This window comes from Juglans regia, chromosome 1, assembly GCF_001411555.2.
Source record: "Juglans regia cultivar Chandler chromosome 1, Walnut 2.0, whole genome shotgun sequence".
Classification (NCBI taxonomy): domain Eukaryota; kingdom Viridiplantae; phylum Streptophyta; class Magnoliopsida; order Fagales; family Juglandaceae; genus Juglans; species Juglans regia.
The window spans coordinates 9389254-9412016 of NC_049901.1; the positions used below are offsets into that span (position 1 = coordinate 9389254).

Sequence of the window (22763 nt, forward strand, 5' to 3'; positions counted from 1 at the left end):
TCAGAGCAAATACATTGCTGAATTGTTGAAAAAGACAAAAATTCAACTTGCCAAACCAATTAAAACACCAATGGTAGCCTCTGAAAAATTGAGCATGCACTCGGGTCCCATCTCTCTACCGAAGCATTGTAGGATCTCTTAAATACCTGTCATTCACAAGGCCAGATCACTTGGCCTTTGTAGTAAGCAAAGTTTGCCAATACATGCATGCTTTACGAGCCCCTCACTGGAAAACAATAAAACATATATTACAGTATCTGAAAGACACTGCTACTCTTGGTTTACAGCTCTCCAAATCATCATCAATGAACATTACATCCTTTTCGGACGCCAATTGGGCGGGTTGTCCAGACGATAGAAAATCCACAAGTGCTTACTGCTTGTTTTCAGGATCAAACTTGATTTTTTGGTCATCCAAAAAGCAAGCCACTATTGCAAAGTCATCTACTAAAGCAGAATTTAAATCAGTGGCAAATGCCACAGCCGAAGTGATATGGATACAAAACCTGTGCAAAGACCTTGCTATTAACCTTACTGCTGCACCAATTCTCTACTGTGATAATCTAGGAGCAACGTACCTATCCTCCAGCCCTGTTTTTCATGCAAGGACAAAGCACATGGAAATAGATTTCCATTTTGTACATAATCAGGTGCTTAATAAGTCACTCACAGTGGCTTTTATCTCAGGAAGAGACCAACTAGGAGATGTTCTAACGAAGCCATTGCCGGCAGCAAGGTTTCAGTTACTTTGTTCAAGTCTATGCTTATGTTCATTACAACTTGACTTGAGGGGGCTTGTTAAAGCATTTTTGTACATTGCATGCACGCCATAAAGACCACAAGGCATGGCCACCACCCAAATGTAATACTGCCAAGGTTTCTCATGTACTGCATGCAGACCATGCTACTCACGCACTGCATGCAAACCATGCAGCACAGAACCCATCACCTCTGCCTCATACGGTCGCTGCCACTGCTACATAGCAGAATACTGCCACTGCTACACATCAGCACTCCACCATAACCTCCAGAATTATTCCAGTCTACAATGCATCATTGTCCAACAATACCTTGTAGTTTTTTGTAAATCTATTATAGAGCATATTCTCATTTTATACCTTTTCTTGTAGAAGTATATATTGAGAGGCAGTGCCTCATTGTAAGTTTTGAGATGATTAATACAAAAGAAATATTTCCTTCTACTTCTAGCAGCAATGATTCTTGCAAAGAGGTTAGGGGTCCACCTATAAACTGGTTTGAAGAGAAATAGCATTACAACTTGGGTTTCCTTTCACCATGATCTTAACCAGTCCTCGAAAGCCCCCAAATTATACAAACCAATTAAGAATAGGTTTTAAGGCTAATTTTGTTGACTCTATAGCTAGGTCACATACCATGGCTAGCTAATTATGCAACAATTGGCTTGCATTCATTTTGGGAGACATTAGAAGCCATTCTCTTGCAACCCAAAAAATAAAAAGCAAAAACTATAGGCAAATCATTATATATATTGGAATCTCGCATTTACCCCTCTTCTCTCTGTTCAACATCGTAATGGCAGTAAAAGGGGATGAAGAATTTTTTTCTTATTTTGGTTGTTTAATTGATGACATTAGGAATATTTTATTCCATAGAAAGAGTTGGTATTTACAATTTGATTATAGAGAAAAGAATAGTGTTGCACACAATTTAGCAAAGGCTGCTTTACACTTAGTTGAGGAAAAAGTTTGGATAGAAACAGGTCCAGATTTTTATTGTAAATAGTCTGGAATTTGATAGAAGATGTATGCAAGAAAGTCATATATGAGATACAGAGGTGTATTCAAAAGAAAAAAAAACATCGATCCTAAGTATGTGACTATTGCAACATGACGCAGTATTGGACAAAAGAATATCTCGAGAGATATATTCTAGTTTGATTGAGTTTCTAATACTAGCATAATTATCGTTTTGACCAGATCACATGCAAAGCTTGCCAATCTTCTCCAAGTCCTATTGCAAGTCTTGTAGATGATGAAAAGCTAGTTTTCTTAGATATGAAGAATCCGTACGTACAATGTGATGGAGAAGATACCGTTCTCCACCAAGTAGCTTAACCTCAAAAGATAAATTAAGAAAAATAGAGAAATACCATCATCGATCCCTGCTTGCTTATGACATTTGGTGAATGTAGTATGCTATGGCTTATGATGATCAGCTTCTTTAGTTTTTGTTTACATTGTTAGAGATTAGTTTCTGCACAATGCCAATTCAAACTCTTACATCTCCTTCCTCTAAGAGCACATTAACCAGATTGTGCACAATTAATAAATTGAAATACTACCAATATTAACAAAAACATGATTGCATGTGATGGCTTTCTAGAAACCCATAAATATGATATGTTGAAAATTATAAAATTTGAATTTCATGGGTCATGGGCATAGTTTTAAATTCCATTTTGTTCTGACTGGAATGGCTGCAATTTTCCGTTCCGATGTAGTATTTGGTACACTATACCTCATCGTTCCATTTCGCTCCAAATTCAAGTTCGTTTCGATCATTCCGGTCAAATTTCAGTCCTCATTCTGTTTTTATAATTTTCTTGTACTTTGATAGCATTTTTGTAAATTTTAAATTCAGATGATATTTAATTAATTATAGAATATAAAATGTATTTATATCATTTTAATTTTTTTGTAACTTTAAATATGTCCCCTCGTTCTTTTTTTAAGTATCATTATTTTCAATAATTTATCTATTCTTTTTTTTTCTTTGTTTTTGTGTCTCAATTCAGGTTTGTGATTTTTTCATGGTATATTCATTTTATAAATTTTCAATTCTTCCATATATACACACACATGATACACAGTTACATATATATATATATATATATATATATTCTATTAGTTGTTAGTTTATATATATAAATAAATATTTATATATAATATATAATTATTCTTGAAACGGTACACCAGAATATACTGGTATCGAAATATTTCATTTTAATACTTAAACTAGAATAATCACTATAATGGAATTTAAAACATTGGTCAGAAGTACATGCTACCACTACAACAGAAGTGACTTTTTTTAGCGATTATTTTTGCTGGGAAAAGTCTCTAAATCGTCGTCATTGACTTTTTTCAGCGATTTAAAAATCGCTGCATGTTCGCCGGTATTATCCCTCCGCTTCTGATCTATCCCAACGGAAGCCAAAAATCGCTACGAAAAATGTTATCTTTTCCAGCGATTTTTTTTCGCCACAAATTCAAAATCAAACGCTGCAAATACCCGTTGCATTTGTCTATTAAATCATCGGGACAAAATTTTGCAGCAAATTATATTCGTCGTTAAAAGTTTATTAATCACCGCTAATAATATGCTCTATTCCAATGAACAATTTCAATCGTTGCAAAACTATTTGCGGCGACTTAAATTCGCTGCAAATACCACAAAAATCGTAGGTAAAAAGAATTTTCAGCGATATTAGATCACCGGAAATAATTTTAATTTGCACAAAAAAATTTTCGACGAATTTTAATCGCCGGAAAAGATAGTTCACAAAATAATAAAAAAATATCCACAAGATTAACCCTGATGAACTATAACCAAACTATGCATATTAGAGATCCATATACCATTCCAAATAAAGGAATGGGGCATGCAGCAGGCAAAGTTCCTTGCCACTACAACTAAGTATATTCACAGTATGAGAGAGAGAGAGAGAGAAAGAGAGAGAGGAGCTTGGGATTAATGAAAGTACATGCCATTTGCCTAGTAAAAAAGACTGCCTCTTTTTATCTTCCTTTGCTGCGCTACCAGACAAACCATTTGCTTCTCTTCTATTCCCTTTCCCTCCCACCCTCTTCCTCTCCCAATAACACTTTCATATGTCATCTTTCCCGTCAGGGAATCTCAACTCATGAAACCTTCCTTTTTGCCTCGTTCTCCCTTCCAACCTGAATAATTACCAAACCTTCTTTTTCATGCTTTTCTCTCTTCTTCTTTTTCCCCTCTTCAGCCTCAAATCCCCATACAGAAACTCTCTTTAGCCTTTCCCACATATTTCAAGAGAGGATTATCACATAATAACACATTAAAGAAACACAGGTACATTTTCACAAAGTTACTAATTATTAATAGCCTTTTCCATCACAAACTCCATACTTCTAGCCATAACCCAAGGGTGTCTAAATTTGAACGAGGCCACTGGTAATGTGTAATGGTTCCACCACCAATTTCTCCTCATTGTAGCCTTCTCTCCTTAAACATCTGCAAAGCCCATTGTTTAAGGCAATTTCAGTTCCCTCAAACAAGTTATGGCTCCCCAAGGATTTGAAATAAACAATAAACAGTTTCAGTCTCTCATGCATTGGTCCTCATATATGGAAAAAAAAAAAAAAAAGAAGCTAAAGACAATCCTTTTGCAGGAAAAGCAATTGGTATGCATGTCCACTGAAATGATAACTATGTCTACTGTCTACTGGGAAAATGTAAATAACGAAAGGGAGAGAGAATGTAATGTGGATAAGACATTTCGTGCCCATAAAAAATAAAGACTTCAATTCATGTAAAGAGGATGTTGTCAAAGTTGAACCGGAACACAAAACTGTAAATATTTCAACCTTCCCGAAGAACCATGTCCAACACCAGTACTCCATCTTGCCATGAGTTCTTCCTTTGTTTAATACCATTCCTTTTTTTCATAAAACAGGTTCTCAGTAAACCACCTTATTGGTTTCGATGCCGTAATCAAATACTCAAATTTGAAAGCAAAGAAACTGCAAGATCATGTGGACTTTGAGATCATCCTACTACAAACCTACATCGTTAAATATATGATGTAGGGAATATCTTAATTTAATTTTACAAAGCTGAGTAGCAAGGAGGCAGAGACCAAGCAGGGAAAGAAAAGGGGAAATTTTTTTGAAATGGTCCGAATTTCCTTTTTCAGTCAAGGTCTTGCCATTGTCACTACTCATCTGCACAGTATCCAGGGGATGGTAATTTACTAATAACCTTTATATATAACCCATCAAGAGTATGATAGTATCTTCCTCTTTAACATCACGGAAGCATATACTGAACACTTGTTTTTCAATACAAGATCATGTGTAGCTTTAAAACAGGTGATATACACAGGAAAAGCTCACCATGTCAACAGAAATGGCTGGTCTAACTTGTTAATGAGGTTGAGGATGATGTTGTCGTTAGTCACCACCTCGAGTCTAGGTCCGAGAAATTGATCATTGATAAGGATTACCTTCAAAAATCAAAGACCAAATCCTTAGAAACCAAAATTTCCCTATCTTAATTCTTAGCCAGTGGTACGAGACTATATCTAAGAGCACAATAAAAGTAAAATTACCTAGGAGAATGAGTTCCATAACTGACAGTCCAGGTATAGTACCAATTCTGTTCTTTCCTTTCATGCTTTCCTCTAAACAAATAAAAAGAAGATCTAGGAAAGCAATGAAGGAAATAAAGTGAGAAGCTAAATCTTTTAATTTACACTATATGGCCACAGTTACATTATACATACACAAACACATGGGAGATACACAGACACAGTTCCACGACAATATCAGTCATCACTCGCTATCAACAACTTGAGTAAAATGAGAGATATAAACTCTGTAAACAGATAAGAATTTCTCCAAATCAATTAAGAATTTCGCTTAATTTGAGATAAAAGCTAATTTCCTATATGCTAGTAAACAAAAATTTGAATTCTATAGCATCTCCACATTTCCAGTTGTACTTTCCCAAGGTCCCCATTTCCAGTTGTAACAACACAGATAATCCTAATTAATTAATTATATGCATATAATATATGGGCCAATTATAGGTAGCTATGCACTTGTATAGTTATATATATATATATATATATATATGTTATGAAATAAAAAAATGGAAGAAAATCTCGCTAGCTGCTTATAAGTTTAACAGGGAATCATTGATATTAATATAATCATTTTGAGGTCGTGTAATGCTAGCTACTCCATTTGGTTTCTTGTGAAGATGGGTGAGCACCACAAAAATTTTGATTTTACACAAACAATTCCCTTCTCTATTCCAGATAGATTTCCAACATTCTATTTTTTTTTCAACTTCCCATCTCCGCATAAAACCAACTGAAGAGAAACAATGAAAAGCTCTAGTCCATTGTTTGACCATATAATAAATGATATTCAGGCTAGTCAGGAACTTCCACAACGACTGAACTATGCTATGACAATTAAGATTACTAGCTCAGATAAAACTCACTCTCTTTAGCAGAATGACTCTGTCTTGCAATCCATCTATTGCTCTTTCATTATCATGCTCATCAATTTCGTGGGAAGAGTAAGAAGATGAGGCCCTGATGCCACCCTCCTCAATTCCATTAAAGAGAGCAGATCTATTGTTACGTAGTCTTTGCACCCAAGAAATAATACTATAGCTTGAACTATATGCACGTTTGATCACCACCATTGTTGTCTGCATGCCACGGACAGTAAAAACACACACATACACACATGTATATATATATATGTGTATATAGAAGGGTAAAATATCCTATTTTGGTTCTTACAATTAACCTTTCTAAATTTGTAATGTCTCTAATCACATCCCCAAGCAGTTTTATTAACACAGTTGGCACAAGAAATGGAAATGGGAGATACAAACTCTGTAAACAATTAACAACTTGAGTAACAATTAACAATTAACACAGTTGGCACAAGAAATGAAAGAGAAAACCAAGCCTGTTTCCACGACAATATCAGTCATCACTTGCTATCAACAACTTGAGTAAAATGGGAGATACAAACTCTGTAAACAATTAAGAATTTCTCCAAACCAATTAAGAATTTCGTTTGATTGGAGAAAAAAACTACTTTCCTATATGCTGGTAAACAAAAACAGTGCACTGTTCTGGGTTGGCTTACGGAGTTGAAGGGGAGGCAGTGGAACATGGGGGTGGCCAAACGACCGTGTGGAGGGCTGACTAGCGGCGGTCCTGCTCCTTGGAGGAAGGCGGCGCAGGACTTGTACGAGAAGCTTGAGCGAGATCCGTGAGAAGGAGAGCAGATCGACGGTGAGAGAGAGGGAAAGCTTCGGTGGAGGGGTTGGGGACCGTTGGGGGGTAGTTACGCCGGTATATGGACGTGGAGTGGCGGCTGAGGACGCGGGGGCACTGGGAACCCAAGGGAGAAAGCACTTCGATCGTGAAGAGCGAGGGAGAACTGTGGAAGAGAGAAACTGCAAGGGAGGGGCTTGGCTGGGTTGGCTAGCGACGATGGAGGTGGACGGTGAGGGTGGGTCGACGGCGGCTTGAAGTGGCTGCTGCGTGGAGGCATGAAAAGTGGGGTTGGGGGAGAAGAGGGATTGGGAAGAGACGGGAGGGGGGGAGGAGACGACTGGAGGGAATTAGAGGAATGAGGGGAAAACTCGTGGGATTTAATTTTATTAGTTTTTTCAACGTTACTGATTCGCCGCAATAAGAAAATGATTTTGACATTGCTTGCTGGAAAAATCATCTATTATGGCGATTTAAAATTCGCTGGAAAAAAAAGCCTCTACAGTTACAATATTTTATTCCTACGCCATAAATCGCCGCAAAAAAATAAGCAATAAATTTCACTTCGGCATTTGTCAACTTTGCGCTGAAATTCATCGGCGATTTAAAAGTCGCCACAAATAAGAATTTTTTGTGGCGATTGTTTTTACGACGATCTTAAAATCGCTGGAAAAAGTCTAATTTCTTGTAATGAGCCTTACAACTTGCGGATGTCCTCACAAAGGTATTACCTTCATCTCAGTTAGCATCTCTTCTATAGAAGATGCATCTTGCGGAAGAGATTACTAGATGATTATTCTGTCACTACACATAAGAAACAAAACAGATCACTTAACAGTTATGCTAACAACACTGTGCCTCCCGAAATTTCAACAAACTTTCTGAAATGTGTATAATTGTTTAGGGACAGTTTAGTATATTCATTTATACATAATATTCTTTTCTTCTTAAATAAATAGCATACTATACGGCTTAATTTACACATCGAATAGAATTGATCAACATTTTTCTCATTTTATCATCTTCCTCTCGTGTTTTTGCTTTCCCTTTTGTCTGATAGCAACCTCACCAAATGAGAGCTTTTGCCAACTCTGACAAGTACAAATAAATGCAACGCAGGGTCCAGAAAGCCGCCCGATTTTCCACCGCATAGGATCAACATAATACACCAGCATTTATGGCCGTCACGTGCAGGTGATAAATCCCGTCACTTCGATTCTCTGTCTCCCGGTCTTGCTCTTAAACATGGGAGTAACATATCTCTGTGGGCTACAAGTATATCAAAATCGGAAAGGGAGGTTCGACATTGTGTAAATGAGCTAGGTGGCAAGGATGGGAAGGGCACCGTGTTGTGACAAGGAGGGAGTAAAGAAAGGGACCTGGTCTCCTGAAGAGGACCAAATCTTGGTGCAGTACATCAACAACCACGGCCATGGTAGCTGGCGTTCCCTCCCCAAGCATGCTGGTAATTCTTCATCTTCTTTTTTATTTTTTTCTTCTTCTGGATCGAATTGCGTTGCTAGTAAAAGCTCTCTTTTGTACTCCCAAGCTGGAACTAATTAAAGGTTATTTTGATATCCGGATTGTGGGTTTGTGAGTGATGTATCCATTTGTTGGGCTGCTAATCTGATGCTTTAACGCGGTCGTCTTAATTAGCATCTATTTAGATGCTGTAATCTGTTGTTGGAAGACATATTTTGACGGGTAAAAGGTGACGCGCATTCTTTCCTTTTCTCTTTAACGTGTGGAGAGAGAGAGATTATAATCTTCTTCTTCTTCTTTTTTCCTTCTGAGTAGCATACGGTTGGATATTCTGCCATTTGTACAGTAAAACTGTTTTATCTCATTTTATAATTATAATTTTTTCATAATTACAATTTTTTTAAATCTTAATACAAAATATAATAAATAATTTAATTTTTTTAAACTCTATAATAATAATAATATTATAACAATATTTTAATAAATTTTCGTCAAAACCATCTTTATCTAATTTTACTATTCAAACCGCACCTAACTAATGAACCAATGTGGCTTTGGCATAGGTCTCCTTCGATGTGGAAAGAGCTGTCGGCTTAGGTGGATAAACTATCTTCGTCCTGACATCAAACGTGGTCCCTTTTCTCCAGAGGAAGAGGATACTGTCATTCAGCTCCATGGAATGCTCGGTAACAGGTACGAGTTAGCGATCATTCTTTGTTTCTCTTGCTAGCTCTCGCTTGGGGGTTTAGTGTCTATTTGGAGAATAACGTTATGCTCTCCTCAAAACTCCTAGGCAATTATATTTCTGCACTCTCTCCGTCTCAGATATGGGTGATGTTACCTTGATGCATAAATCACCATGTAGATTTGATAGCTGTTACTTGTATATATAAAGGTGGATTCGGCAATGAACTCAACTTGAGCTTCGAGTTTGTGATAAATCAAGTTTTTGTACATTTGGAGGGTTAATTCAGACATGCATTTTACCACACAATGGCACAATGCTCCTGGGTCTACATTGGATTACCGCATATGCAAAGCTCCTGAACATTCTTAACTGATTCCTTTGTTTTTTTTTTTACTAGGTGGTATTTTATTAGATGGCAATATAAAATGATTCAATTATTTGGGCTCTCTTCATTTTCCAAATATAATTGTCTCAAACAGACATCAGAACCAGGTTGCTCCGGCTTGCAATATTTCTGTATAAATTTTGATATCAAAATCAATTTACTTTAATTCCAGGTTTGTAAATCTTGAAATTAGTATTGATCAGAATGGTTCGGTTGATTTGTTCTAAAAATTTTCTATGGATTCTGTTACCAATAAATGGACCTTGTGGTTTTTAATTTCCCGGTAGGTGGGCTGCCATAGCATCACAACTGCCCGGAAGAACAGACAATGAGATTAAGAACTTCTGGAACACTCATTTGAGGAAGCGTCCGCTTTGCTCGGTCCAGAGACCATGGGTGCACAAGCCCTCATCCAAACTGGACCTAAGCAATGTTGAATCCGAATCTCCTTCCACCCGCCACATGGTACAGTGGGAGAGTGCCAGAGTAGAGGCTGAGGCTCGCTTGTCAAAGGAATCGTTACTGCACAAGCCGTCATCGATGGGCTGGACAGACTCTGATTACTTCCTCCGTCTATGGAATACTGAAGTTGGAGAATCATTTCGGAAGATGAATGGGAAAGATGGGGAAGCCTGCCAAAGCCCCGTCTCTCAAGCATCTTCATCTGTAAAATGTGGTTCAGGTTCTGATGTCACAGTCCAAGCAAAAAACAGTACCAGGACCTGGGGCGCCACGAACATGACTCAAGAACATGAAGAAGACAGCTATAGACCAATGATAGAAGACGCAATGGCCAGCCCGAATTCTCTCAGCTCTTACAATCTCATCGATTCTTCCAATACTGCAGCATTCGACCTATTGCTAGATTTCCCAGATGGTGATGATGTCTTCCTAGGGTAGACAATTTGGCTCGACACTAAAATGTGAACACAAGATGCCTCTTTCCGGTCTTGCATTGCGGGAGTGTAATTACCATGGGAAGAGCAATTAGTTTTTAGCTAGGCAGATAGTTTGGCACCTTTTGTTTTGTGTTTCTTCTTTCGAGTCCAATTGGTTTCCTAAATTTTCTCGCCAATTCCTCCTCTTGATTTTCTCAAAAGATGCGGGAAGAAGAGATTAAACACTACATGGACAGAAGGTCGATATAATTCAAGTTGTCTCTCTTGCTGACAGCTTCATTGTAATCAATCATATGGGCCCAGAAGCACAGTAGAAGCTCTTGGTATATTCACTTTGACTGGTGCCATGTCAGAGATGCTTTACCCGAAAAATTATATAATTGCTACTAATTTTTCTTTCAGGTTCCTCCAAACGAAGGGTGTGAATTTGTGGGGAAAGCTGTATTTTGACGCAGGCAACATTTTTAGGGGCACAATACCAAAATTAAAGCTCTTTATGATTTGATACGAGTGACTTAATATTTAGGGGCGATACCGACTTTCAACTACTCAGGCTTCGTTTGGATGACAAACATCTCTCAACTTATCATTACAATTTTTTCAAATCCCAACATAAAATATAATAAACAATTCAACTTTTTCAAATCTTAAAATAATAATAATATTAAAAAATAATATTATAACAATATTTTATCATCTCAACTCAACTCAACTCACTTCAACATCCAAACGCAACCTCAGTCTATCTAAAAAGAATAATACTATTCTCACCGCTCTCGGTCTCATTGTATTTTTTTTTAATTTTTTTAATTTTTTTTTTACTTAGTGCTTAAGTAAGCATTTTTTAATAATATTATAATTTTTTTACTTTTTTAAAAAATATTTTATAGTGTTAAAAAAATACAATTATAAAAAAGTAATATAAAAAAATACTACATTTTAAACTATGTGTAGCTCCCAGCGGGACCGGAAGCGGTGGCTGTAGAGCCACCCTAAAAATATATGATGGATTACATTCCAGAGATAAATATAGTTGGAAGAACGTTCGTATATAAACGGTATTGACTCAATTTTTCAAAATAAATGCGAACAAATCTTACAACATGGGTTTCAGAGAACTCCATGATTCCATCATCCAATAATATACATGTTCCTTTTTTACAAACTAATAAGTTAGGTTTTCTTCAAAATTCAAATGCAATATACACACACATAAATCACTGTGACACAACAACGTATTGATCAATTTCCCGACCACATAACCAAACATCACATATAATTAATGAACTCCAAACGAAGAAAGACTACAAATAATTCAAATATATTTCAACCAGACCTGAAATTTCTAGGCTGAAAAACAACCAAGGAGCTTCTTTGGACCAGTTCCAGTGGCCCGGTATTTTGCAGCCATTTCCTCTGCCTTGAGTAGATCTTCCCCGCGTTTAGCTTCAGTCACTGCCCTCTTTTCTTCTGCTGCCTTGTGTATCATAGCCACTTTGTTTCTCATTTTCTCCACATATTCAGCCTTCTTCTTCTCCAACTGTTCCTGCTCACAATAGAAATGTGTTACGTCATTACAACATGAAGCAAGTTCATAATCATTGTTGTTTTCTATGCTGGCGATTCTGATTTTACCTGGACTCCTTTTCTTTGGCAGAATATAATCTGTACTTAAACCACCAACTCAGTTTGGAGGTAACACATGATTTGCTTTCACTTTCTTATTTAGTTTTAATCAATTTATAAAACCTAAGTCATAGAATTACAATGTGGTTCTAGTTGACCGGATCCAATTGACAGCATGGTAGTGTAAATTAAAAGACCTTACTAGGTTGATCAAATAGCACGTTCCACTACAAGTACACTTTGAAGTTGTTTTTGTTTTTCCTTTTTCTTTCTTTTTTTTTTTGTTGGGGCGCTAGGGGTTGGAGATTGGCTTGAAGTAATAGAGTAAGACTTTAGGTAAAATACACCTGATGCCTCCTATAGTTTGATGCAATTCTATTGGCATCCTCGGGTTTCCACTTGGTTGCAGCACATTAGGTTCTAAGAACACCTTGGAAGGAAGACTCATTACCTCAATCTTTTTCAACTCGGCCTCTATAGATGCTTTCCTGCTGTTCTCCCACGCCCCAATGGCAGATAGCTTTTTATGAGCCCTTTTCAATAATTTCAACATAGTTTCAGTACGCAAAATTTAGATCGAAATATCTAAAAAACACAAGTTATTAACTGCAATCTCATATTATTTTCTAAACAAGCCATGAGAACCAATCAGCAGAAAAAACAAAAACAATTCAATACAACTCCAAATCAGTTATGCAATTATCTGATTTGTTTTCAGTTAAACTTCATGTTATGTAAATACTAACAAATTAGCTTTCAGATTTCATAAATTGTATCCGTTTGTACCTAGGTAACAAATATTAGTTGGGCGCTGAATCTTCAGAAACATGAATGATGAATTTTCTGAAAACGATATTATTAAGATATAGGCACATTACGCACACTTTTTTAGCTGAACCAAGAATTAGGTTAGATGAATGCAGTAAGAGAAAAACTCTGAGAGGTGAGAATTTCCATTCAATTGGTTCGCAAACAAGCATGATACGCACCTGTTTAATCTTCAATGTAACATAGTCTGTACCAATGGTTTTGACGATGCTACACTTCAATTTTTGAATCTTCATCTTAAACAGGCTTTGCCAAATTGATTAAAAAAACTCACCAATTGCATTCTAATTCTTTTCTATGGAGCAAATCAATTTTTGAAAAGTATTCACAAGATCAATGTCTTCACAAAAAATGGCACCATGGCACAGGAGACTCGAATAACTATGCTAAAACACAGGGTCGTTTGCTGGTGTGCTAGGTTTTGGTCAAAGCTTGCTTCTCAGGTTCTTTGCTTAGTTCCTCAGTAACAATTAGAGAGTAATACAGATAGGACCTTCCCATAAATACTAAAAAGAACAAGTGCTCAAGAAAGTGCATACTTGTTCTCTGCTTTGGACTTTTCACTTTCTTCCCATGCCTTGATTAGTGATATCTTCTTATCTGTTGCAACTCTTGCAAGCACAGCGTCTGAGATAATTTTGAGTTAATTAGTTAATCCTACAATAATACATACATTGGAGGTAGGTACAAGGACAAGGAAGGTAACATTAAGATTTGAGATTACCTCGGTTGATAGAACCCTCGGTATTTTTCTGTTCGATAGAACCCTCAGTATTTTTCTGTTCGGCATACTCTGGAGCCTCTGGCAAAATTGATTCGTTTTAGAAAAATAGGCAAATTACAAACATTGCTAAAGCCCAAGAGCTTGATCCACATACTGATAATAGTCTAATAGAGAAACTGCATATAAAGAGTGAATAACCTATATATGAGAAGACAATCGGAATACCATGGATTATGATTTTACAAAGAGATATGCTAGGTCTACATGGCGATCTTGCAAAAGGAAATTTACAAATTGGACATCAGATCTACTTTTGAATCAAAAGAGCTTTACAATTTGACGTATTACACCACGTCAATTTGTAAACTTATTTTTGTAAGATGTCTAGTAAACCAAGCATTTCTCTTTCACATAATAGCATCGGTTATACTAGGGGTTTTATATAGTTTTGATTATAAAAGTGACAATTATTGTTTATGCTGATAAAATAAAGGTGAAAATTATTGTTTATATAAATGGATGAGGAAGACACCATCTGAAGCTATAAAGTAGTTGTTTGGATCCAAATAACAAAAGATTTTCCATCTCAGAGAAATTGAAACAACGAAGAATCCATATAAACACAAAGACGTGCTCCATCTGGCTGTCTAGAAAAAGTAGGACACCAAAAGATTCAAATTCCAAGTATCAGATTAAGATTCCAGGGTATTAAAAACACACTCTCGAGTCTCAACACAAATTAAGACTATAAGATACGTAAAAAATAATAATAAAAAAAAAAAATGAAAGATACGTATCGAAAAGAAACGACATAAAAAGATGGGCCCGTACTTTACTTTTATTCATCAACCAAACACATGACAAGGTCCAGCTAAAAACGGTCGATAAAAAATAGGCAACGCTCAAAATAAGATCAAAGAGACATGAACTTTTATCTTATTTTCTCATCAACCAAACAGACGTTGAAGTTTAAGCTAACTTTTTTTTTTGGGAGAGAAAAATTGGTAAAACGTGAGAGAGAAAGAGAGAGTTACTTTCAACGACGGCAAGTGCTTTGGAGTCATCGGGCTTGTGTTCAGGAGGAGGAGGTGGAATTACGGATTTCTCCTCGGTGACATCTCTGGGAGGTTGTTCGAGGTGTTCTGTTGCCGGAGGGTGAGGCGAAGGCGCAGGCACCGAGGGGGCTTCGGGCTCGAACTTGATGGCGGGTTCTTGGTCTGCCATGTCTCTGCTAAAATCAGTAACGAAGACAAGACAGGGGAGAGAGAGAGAGAGATAGAAATAGAGAATTTGAGAGAGTGAATAACAGCTTGGTTGGGCTAATAATATAATTAGAATAAAGTTGGAGGGTTTTGGGTGGGATGTCATTATAAGGTACAGATGGCCTATTATGAGTTGGCATTGGCAAAATGGCTCTGCCTCCGACTCCAAGTCTCAGGTAAAGTGCTATTTTAATGGGATCGGATTCTACCAATCCACAGTCTACAGATATGGCGAATTTTCAAAATTATAAAAAATATGGCGAATTTTCTCTTATCTATATTTACATTTCCGTTATAAAGTACAAATCCGTTAGCAAGTTCTTGTTCTTATGTACGTATGTATTCATACATATATTTCTTTTTTTTAAAATCTAAATTCTTCCCAATAATATTTTTTTAGAATTAGTATGGCCGCAAATAAATTTTATAAAAATAAACATTTATTTATCATCATTTTTTCAATATTTCTTGATATATTATTAAATAATAGACACATAAATAAAACATAATAAATAATTTCTAATAATTTAATACTACATCATGAAATGATAAAAGGATAATAATAAAATAGATGATGAGTAATAGTATTAGTTCTCATGTATCACAACAAATCACGTTAGTTTATAAATTTATTTTTAAGAAATCTTTTTGTAACTAAAGGATTTATCATCTTTGATGTTTTATAGTGTGAAATAATTATATCCGTTATGACATTTGCAATTTAACCGCAATTACTTGGTGATATTTACTATTTGCGTGAAGTCTTCAAATATGGCCATTTTTTTCTTTACAAGTAGCATGTGATCTAGGAATTATGATCCATGCAGTTTATTAGATCTGGATCCTTTTCTATTATTAGTCCTCAATAGCTAGCTAGCCGGTGAAGAATTATATATATATATGTTAAAATGGTACGAACATTAATTATATGTACTTTTTTCACTTTTTCTCAAATTATTAACAAGTGTCTCCTAATTTTCATCATAATAATAAATAACCTTAATTGAGAGTGTACGTAAATGAAAACATATTGAAAATTTAAAATTCTTTGATCAGTTAGAAAGGTTATTAATTAATTCCGAAGAATGGCGACCCATGGGGCGTTACGTGCGTACCATCTTCGATCTTCTCCGAACGACCAACGTCCGTGAATCATCTCGCTAGCTAGCTTTAATACGAAAATGATGGTGTTGTAATTTTACGAAGAGGTTATCGATCAATAGGACGAGTACGCTAGAGAGATATTAGATATTCCCTATTTTCACATGAACTGGAAACATTTGTCTGCATGCATGGATGAGGTATATATATATATATGTGCAACTTACATCGGCGACCATGTGGTTGTTTTGTCGCCGGCCCCGATAGATTCAATAATTAATAGTACAGTACAATATACACCGGCCAGATTCTTAATTCTGTCTTGTTAATGACGGAATCTTTGTGGGCCATGTCGTAAAGTGGCCCTATTCCTTTTATCCTTATCAATCCAGATCCACCGTATCGATCGGCCTGTTTAACGCCTGCTAAATTAATAATACATTAGTCTTGAGCTGTACAACGCACAATTTTTTTAAAAAAATTAATAAATATGGAATCACATATAAAATAAAATAAAAAAATACACAACGTTTATATATTTTATGATTATAAATATTATTAATCTATGATATATGTTATGATTTAGATCTTTTTTTTGAAAAACATGAATGGCTCATGAATATTATACATACATGATACGTACATGATCGCCTGTATATATGTATGTACGTACGTATAAGACCTTTAACTTTCTTCGATTATTCGCAAAACCCTCACAGATATCTTATCTTAGATTATTCGCAATAAGACCTTTAACTTTCTCATAATGGCTAATCTGATCAGCTCATGACGCGTGCATGTGGACCATGTCTTTCATGATCATGAGTAGGCAAATAATGTATCATTCATGTATATAAATATGTACTGATGATTTACATGTCATAAAATTATCGTGGAACGTACAAATACTGGTATTAATTAGACATACATATTTTGAAAGCGATCATGTATAATAAAAATCATGCTACTACCATCATGTAAATATTGTAGAGGAACAATCCTGTTCCAATCGAGTAACCTGCATAAGAGCGTAAAAGATGAAAATATTGGAAAAATTGACAAGTACTAAACCCAAATAGATTTCCACACTACACATGGCATCATGCATGCGTTATTATAGTAGTTATTATAATACGGCACATGTTGGACCGTTACTATTTAGATATAGAAACGATTTTATTTTATCTCATTTAATTATTATAATTTTTTTTAATTTTTATATAAAATATAATAAATAATTTAATTTTTTAAAATATTAAAATAATAATAATATTAAAAAATAATATTATAATAATATTTATTTTTATTTAAAATTATTTCATCTCAAGCGACATATATAAACTTATCTCTAATTAAGCTACTACTGGTACTGTCTCTCGTAGCTAGGCTGGGCCTCACTAAGTAAACACTTGATGTTATGTGCCGCATTTTCTTGTCCACCAACAAATCCACCACTGCCCGCCATGTCATGTATGTGGTCACGGCCTCTCACAAACTCAATTCCAAATTGACGAAGGGAAGATATTTGTAATTTTAAAATGTGTAAATAATATCTTCTAAATATCTTTCTGCCGTAATAATTTTAAGAAAAATTATATTTATAATTATAAAATATGTTGATATCAATTTTATTTTTTTTTTTGCTTTTAATAATTAAAATAATGTTAGATACATATTGGTTAGGTAAGTATTGTGTATTTCTTTTAAAGAGGAGTGGAGTTTAATTCTGTATTTTTGCCCTCTTGCACGCTCTTTGCACATATATACGAGACTCGGGACTTTTCGGCGAATTATATATACGTAGGAGTAAAACTCGGCCGACAGGAACGTTGAGCAGTGTCGGCGGTTGTAGGATGTTAAGCAGCAGCTGCCACGTTGTGGTCCCTCGATACTTCTAGATTCTGTATGCGAAATATGACGTGTCGTTATGCCTGCTTTGATACGTACTTATCTGATTTATTGACAGCTATTTCTCATTCCATCTATTTACTTTTTAGAATGTGTTTGAATATTGAAGTGAATTAAATTGAGTTGAGTTAAGATGATAAATTATTGTTAGAATATTATTTTTTAATATTATTATTATTTTAAAATTTGAAAAAGTTGAATTATTTATTATATTTTGTATTAAAAATTGAAAAAGTTATAATGATAAGTTGAAATAAATTGAAATGAGTTTGAGATCCAAACTCACCCTTTAGTCTCCAAAAAATCAATAATTTCCTTTATTTTAAGAATTAGTCCAATTAATTCACTTACTATATGTATATATTTCTATACTTGTCTCTTGTAAATATATTTATTTGTAATTCTATACACAGATTTAATACAAACAATTCTCTTCTATTTTGTTATTAAAAAAAAATCTCTTCTCTTAATTTTAACATGATATCAGCCTAATCGATCCCTAAACTCTACACACATGGCCGCCACCTCCAATTCACCCATCTCCTCACCCTATCTCCTTCACCTATCAGATTCTCCAATCCTCATCTTTGTCAATGGTCTCCTCATTGGTGACAATTTTTTCAAATGGCAATAAAGTCATGACACGAGCATTGAATGTAAAAAATAAATTAAGCTTTATTGATGGCACCCTCAACCCTCCTGATCCCACTTCATCCGACTACCCTCAATGGAACCAAACCAAAGACATAGTTCTTACTTGGAACCTTAACTCCATCAGCCCATCCATCACAAATTCTCTTGAGTACCATTCCGATCTTAGTGATGTATGGGTCGACTTATCTTCTCGCTTATACCATGGCAACAACGCCAGAATCTATCACCTCAAACAAGCTCTCTCTTCCCTACAACAAACCACCAACTCAATCCATGATTATTATAATCAAATTAAATAAATTTGGGATGAACTTCGACATCTTCAAAGTAGAATCGACCTCAAGGATCTCCAACACCAAGCTGAAGATGAAAATTTTCCAATTTCTTATTAGCCTCAACGACTCTTATGTACCTCTCCGCACAGAGATCTTGGCCATGGATCCTCTTCCTTCCATCAGCAAGGTCTTCTCTATTTTCTTCCAAGAAGAACAACAACGATTGCTCCACCTTCACACCACCCCATCTAAAAGCCTAGCCATGGCTATTTGCACTCCTGGAAGTCGAAAATCAGCCTTCAAGTGCATGGTCTGCGGGAAGGAGGGTCATACTAGCGAATGTTGTTGGACCGTTGTGGGTTACCCACCTAGTCGCAAACCGCGCTCCAAGTCATTGCCTTCGATCCTTGGCCAACCCCCACCGACTGTGAACCAAGCCATCACCACCACCTCGATGTCGAGTCCTATTCCAGGTCTCTCACTAGAGCTCTATCAAAAATTACTCTCCTTACTAGCACCAGCGCCTCCTTCCCTTTTGATTTCATCCGCTCATTTTGTTGGTAATATTTTCTCCCCCTTGCTCCTCTCTTCAATCAGGATCACCACCGGGTGGTGGACAGTGGCGCAAGCCACCATATTTGTCACCAGCAAGCTTGTTTTACTAATTTGAGAACTCTAGATTCTAGCCACTGTGTTTGGCTCCCCACTGGAGACGATGTCCTTGTCGAAGGCATTGGGAATTGTATTCTCTCCCCTTTTCTTATACTGTCCAATGTCTATTATGTCCTCACTTTCTTCTTTAATCTTTTATCTATTTCTCAACTCACACTTCAAACTTCTTGTGTCATCTTATTTTTTTCTAACACTTGTCTATTTTAGGACTCACAATTGATGAGGCTGATTGGAGCAGGTGATCTTTGCAATGGACTCTATGTGTACCAATATGATCTTCCACTTACATTCGCTGCACAACCCACCGTTAATAGGACCTTATGCATCAACGTCTAGGTCATCCTTCCAGTTTTACTATTCCTAGTCTTTTTAATTCTCCTTATATTATTTCTGATTGCAACATTTGTACTCATTCTAAGCACACCAGATTGCTTTTCTTTCTCTTTCTATTAGTAAAAGTGTTTCTTCTTTTAATCGTATTTTTTGTAATATTTGGGGTGGTTATCATATTTCTTCTCTTTGCAGGGCTCATTATTTTCTCACAATTGTTGATGATTTTTCCTGCACTACTTGAATATATCTCATGTGTTTTTAATCCAAAGTTTATACCCATTTAACGCATTTTTTTTTGCTCTTTTCCAAACTCAATTTAACATCACTGTTAAAATCATTCGAACTGATAATAGACAAAAATTTCTCTCCCATCAATTTCAAACTTATCTTCGGGATCACCATCATTCAAGAACATACATATATTGAAACTCCTAAACAAAATAGCCTTGCGGAGCGTAAACAGCGGCACCTTTTGAATGTTGCTCACAGTCTCAGATCTCAAACACACCTAGCTTTAAAATTTTGGGATAATTGTGTTCTCACTGATGCATATCTCATCAATCACACTCCCAGTAGTCTTCTAAAAAATAAACTCCTTTTGAAACACTTTTTGATAAAACACCAAACTCTAATCACCTTCGTGTGTTTGTGTGCCTTTGTTATGCTTAAACTCTTCGTCCTCACTATGACAAATTTTCTCCTCGTGCTATCAAATGTGTGTTTCTAGGCTACCCCATTACTCATAAAACATACAAGCTCTACAATATTGACACTCAGTCCATCTTCTTTTCCCGCGATGTCACATTTCATGATTAGCAATTTCATTTATGAGATATTCTTGATTTTTCCTCTCCTTCCAGCACCCTCATCCCTCATCCCTATTCCAGAACCCATAGTGTCTTCTTCTTCATCCTCTGACTCCCCTACCACCTTATCTCCATCACCATCTTCACCTCCACCACCTACTTCCCCTCCATCCCCCATGTTCCTCGTCCTCGCCGCACAATTACTCGACCTACATATCTTCACGACTATGTCTGTCCGACCTTACATACGAAGCCCACGACATCCTCACATGCTCCACCGGCCTCAGGTATTGCTCACCCTTTATCTGTTTTTCTTTCATATTCACATTTTTCTTCCTCTCATATCTCTTATTTAATTGCTCTCACCACTTGTATTGATCTCTCCTGTTATTCTGAGGCTACCAGCTACTCTCATTGGGATGAGGCCATGTCCTCTGAAATTCGTGCCTTAAAAGACAATTCGACTTGGACTCTTGTGCCACTTCCTCCTGGTAAGAAACTCATTAGTTGCAAATGGATTTTCAAAACCAAGCTCAAGGCTGACGGTTCCATCAAGAGGTACAAAACTCGACTAGTTGCCAATGGCTATACACAGGTTGAAGGCCTTAACTATCAATAGACATTTGCTCCGGCCCAAAAAATGACCATTTTACGGTGCTTGTTAGCAGTTTCCGCCACCAAACATTGGCTCATTCATCAACTTAATGTCAACAATGCTTTCTTGCATGTCGAGAAGTTTACATGACCCCACCACTTGAATATTGCACTAAGGGGGAGACCCGTGTCTATCGCCTCAAAAAATGCCTTTATGGCCTTAAACAACCCTCTCGAAACTGGTTTTTTAAACTAACTATTGTGCTTCTTAATGTAGGTTTTCATCGGTCTCAGGTACTTCATTCTTTGTTCACTCTTGTCACCAGCACCAGCATCACTCTTGTTCTTGTTTATGTTAATGATATCTTGGTCACTGGTAACAACATTTCTCAGATTAAGGTCTTCAAAAGAGTTATTTCCACTCACTTCAAAACAAAGGATCTTGGTTCTCTGAAGTACATTCTTGGACTCGAAGTTGCTCGGTCACCCAACGGCATCTTTTCATAATCAGCGTAAATATGCTCTCGACATCCTCTCTGACAGTGGACAACTTGGTGCCTAAATTGCTTCTTTTTCCATAGAGCAACACTTGAAGCTCAATAATCAAAACGATGACCTACTTCCTGATCCTTGCCTTTACCGTCGTCTCGTTGGCCGCCTCATTTATCTAACCATCACCAGACTAGACATTATTTATGCAGTTAATATCCTCAGTCAGTTCATGCATGCTCATCAGGTTCCTCACATGATTGGGGCTACTAGAGTTTTCCGTTACATTAAAGGTAGCCTTGGCCAAGGCATCTTCTTTCCTTCCTCTAACAGTCTACACGTCACAACATATACTAGTTTTGATTGGGTCAGTTGTCCCACCACTTGTCATTCCACTACATGATACTCTATTCAATTAGTCACCAGTCATATCTCCTGGCATACAAAGAAATAGACTATCGTGGCTCGCTCTTCTGCTAAAACTAAATATCGGGCTATGGTCGTCACCACCTATGAGTTCACCTGGCTCAAGCAGCTTTTAACCAATCTTAACATCTCTCATCTCGAACCCTTCACCTTATATTGTGACAATCAATCTGCTCTCTACATCGCACACAATCTCATATTTCCCTAGCTTACCAAACACATTGAGATTAATTGCCACATCGTTCGTGATAAAATCCGATCAGGTCTCCTCAAAGCCATTCATACCTCCTGTCATGACCAAGTTGCCAACATCTTCACCAAAACTTTAGGCCATGAACTTTTTCTTCATTTTTCACGCAAGTTGGGCATTACAGATCTATATGCGTCAACTTGAGGGAGAGTATTGACATCTATTTCTCTTTCCATGTATTTAGTCTCCAAAAAATCAGCAATTTCCTTTATTCAATAGTGGTTTTTGGGACATAAATTTTTCCCGCGAATACTATTTGGTAGCAAATAATTACTTTTTGCCACCAAAATCACGTCGTTGAAAAACTCTCACCACAAAT

At 36.4% G+C, this 22763-nt stretch overlaps 2 protein-coding genes across 2 annotated transcripts; one reads left to right on the plus strand and one right to left on the minus strand.

The window, feature by feature from the left end:
* The first annotated feature begins 8352 nt into the window (after nucleotides 1–8352).
* On the plus strand, nucleotides 8353–10849 carry LOC108998541 (transcription factor MYB17-like). Its single transcript, XM_018975106.2, has 3 exons — nucleotides 8353–8507; nucleotides 9088–9217; nucleotides 9885–10849. The coding sequence occupies exons 1-3, from the start codon at nucleotides 8375–8377 to the stop codon at nucleotides 10495–10497; spliced, it is 876 nt and encodes a 291-aa protein (XP_018830651.1). The 5' UTR covers nucleotides 8353–8374; the 3' UTR covers nucleotides 10498–10849.
* A 695-nt stretch (nucleotides 10850–11544) lies between these two features.
* LOC108998646 (remorin-like) lies at nucleotides 11545–15085 on the minus strand. The gene is made up of 5 exons (XM_018975272.2): nucleotides 14709–15085; nucleotides 13675–13752; nucleotides 13490–13577; nucleotides 12574–12655; nucleotides 11545–12042 (listed from the first exon to the last, which is right to left on the minus strand). The coding sequence occupies exons 1-5, from the start codon at nucleotides 15040–15042 to the stop codon at nucleotides 11842–11844; spliced, it is 783 nt and encodes a 260-aa protein (XP_018830817.2). The 5' UTR covers nucleotides 15043–15085; the 3' UTR covers nucleotides 11545–11841.
* Between the last annotated feature and the right edge of the window lie 7678 nt (nucleotides 15086–22763).

Bases quoted from the DNA above. Each gene is read 5' to 3' on its own strand.
- LOC108998541 (XM_018975106.2), top strand. From the start codon at position 8,375: ATGGGAAGGGCACCGTGTTGTGACAAGGAGGGAGTAAAGAAAGGGACC. The intron at 8,508-9,087 runs GTAATTCTTCAT...GCTTTGGCATAG, and splicing joins TTCCCTCCCCAAGCATGCTG to GTCTCCTTCGATGTGGAAAG. The intron at 9,218-9,884 runs GTACGAGTTAGC...ATTTCCCGGTAG, and splicing joins CATGGAATGCTCGGTAACAG to GTGGGCTGCCATAGCATCAC.
- LOC108998646 (XM_018975272.2), bottom strand. From the start codon at position 15,042: ATGACATCCCACCCAAAACCCTCCAACTTTATTCTAATTATATTATTA. The intron at 13,753-14,708 runs GTAACTCTCTCT...CAATTTTGCCAG, and splicing joins AGCACTTGCCGTCGTTGAAA to AGGCTCCAGAGTATGCCGAA. The intron at 12,043-12,573 runs GTAATGAGTCTT...TATTGTGAGCAG, and splicing joins CCGAGTTGAAAAAGATTGAG to GAACAGTTGGAGAAGAAGAA.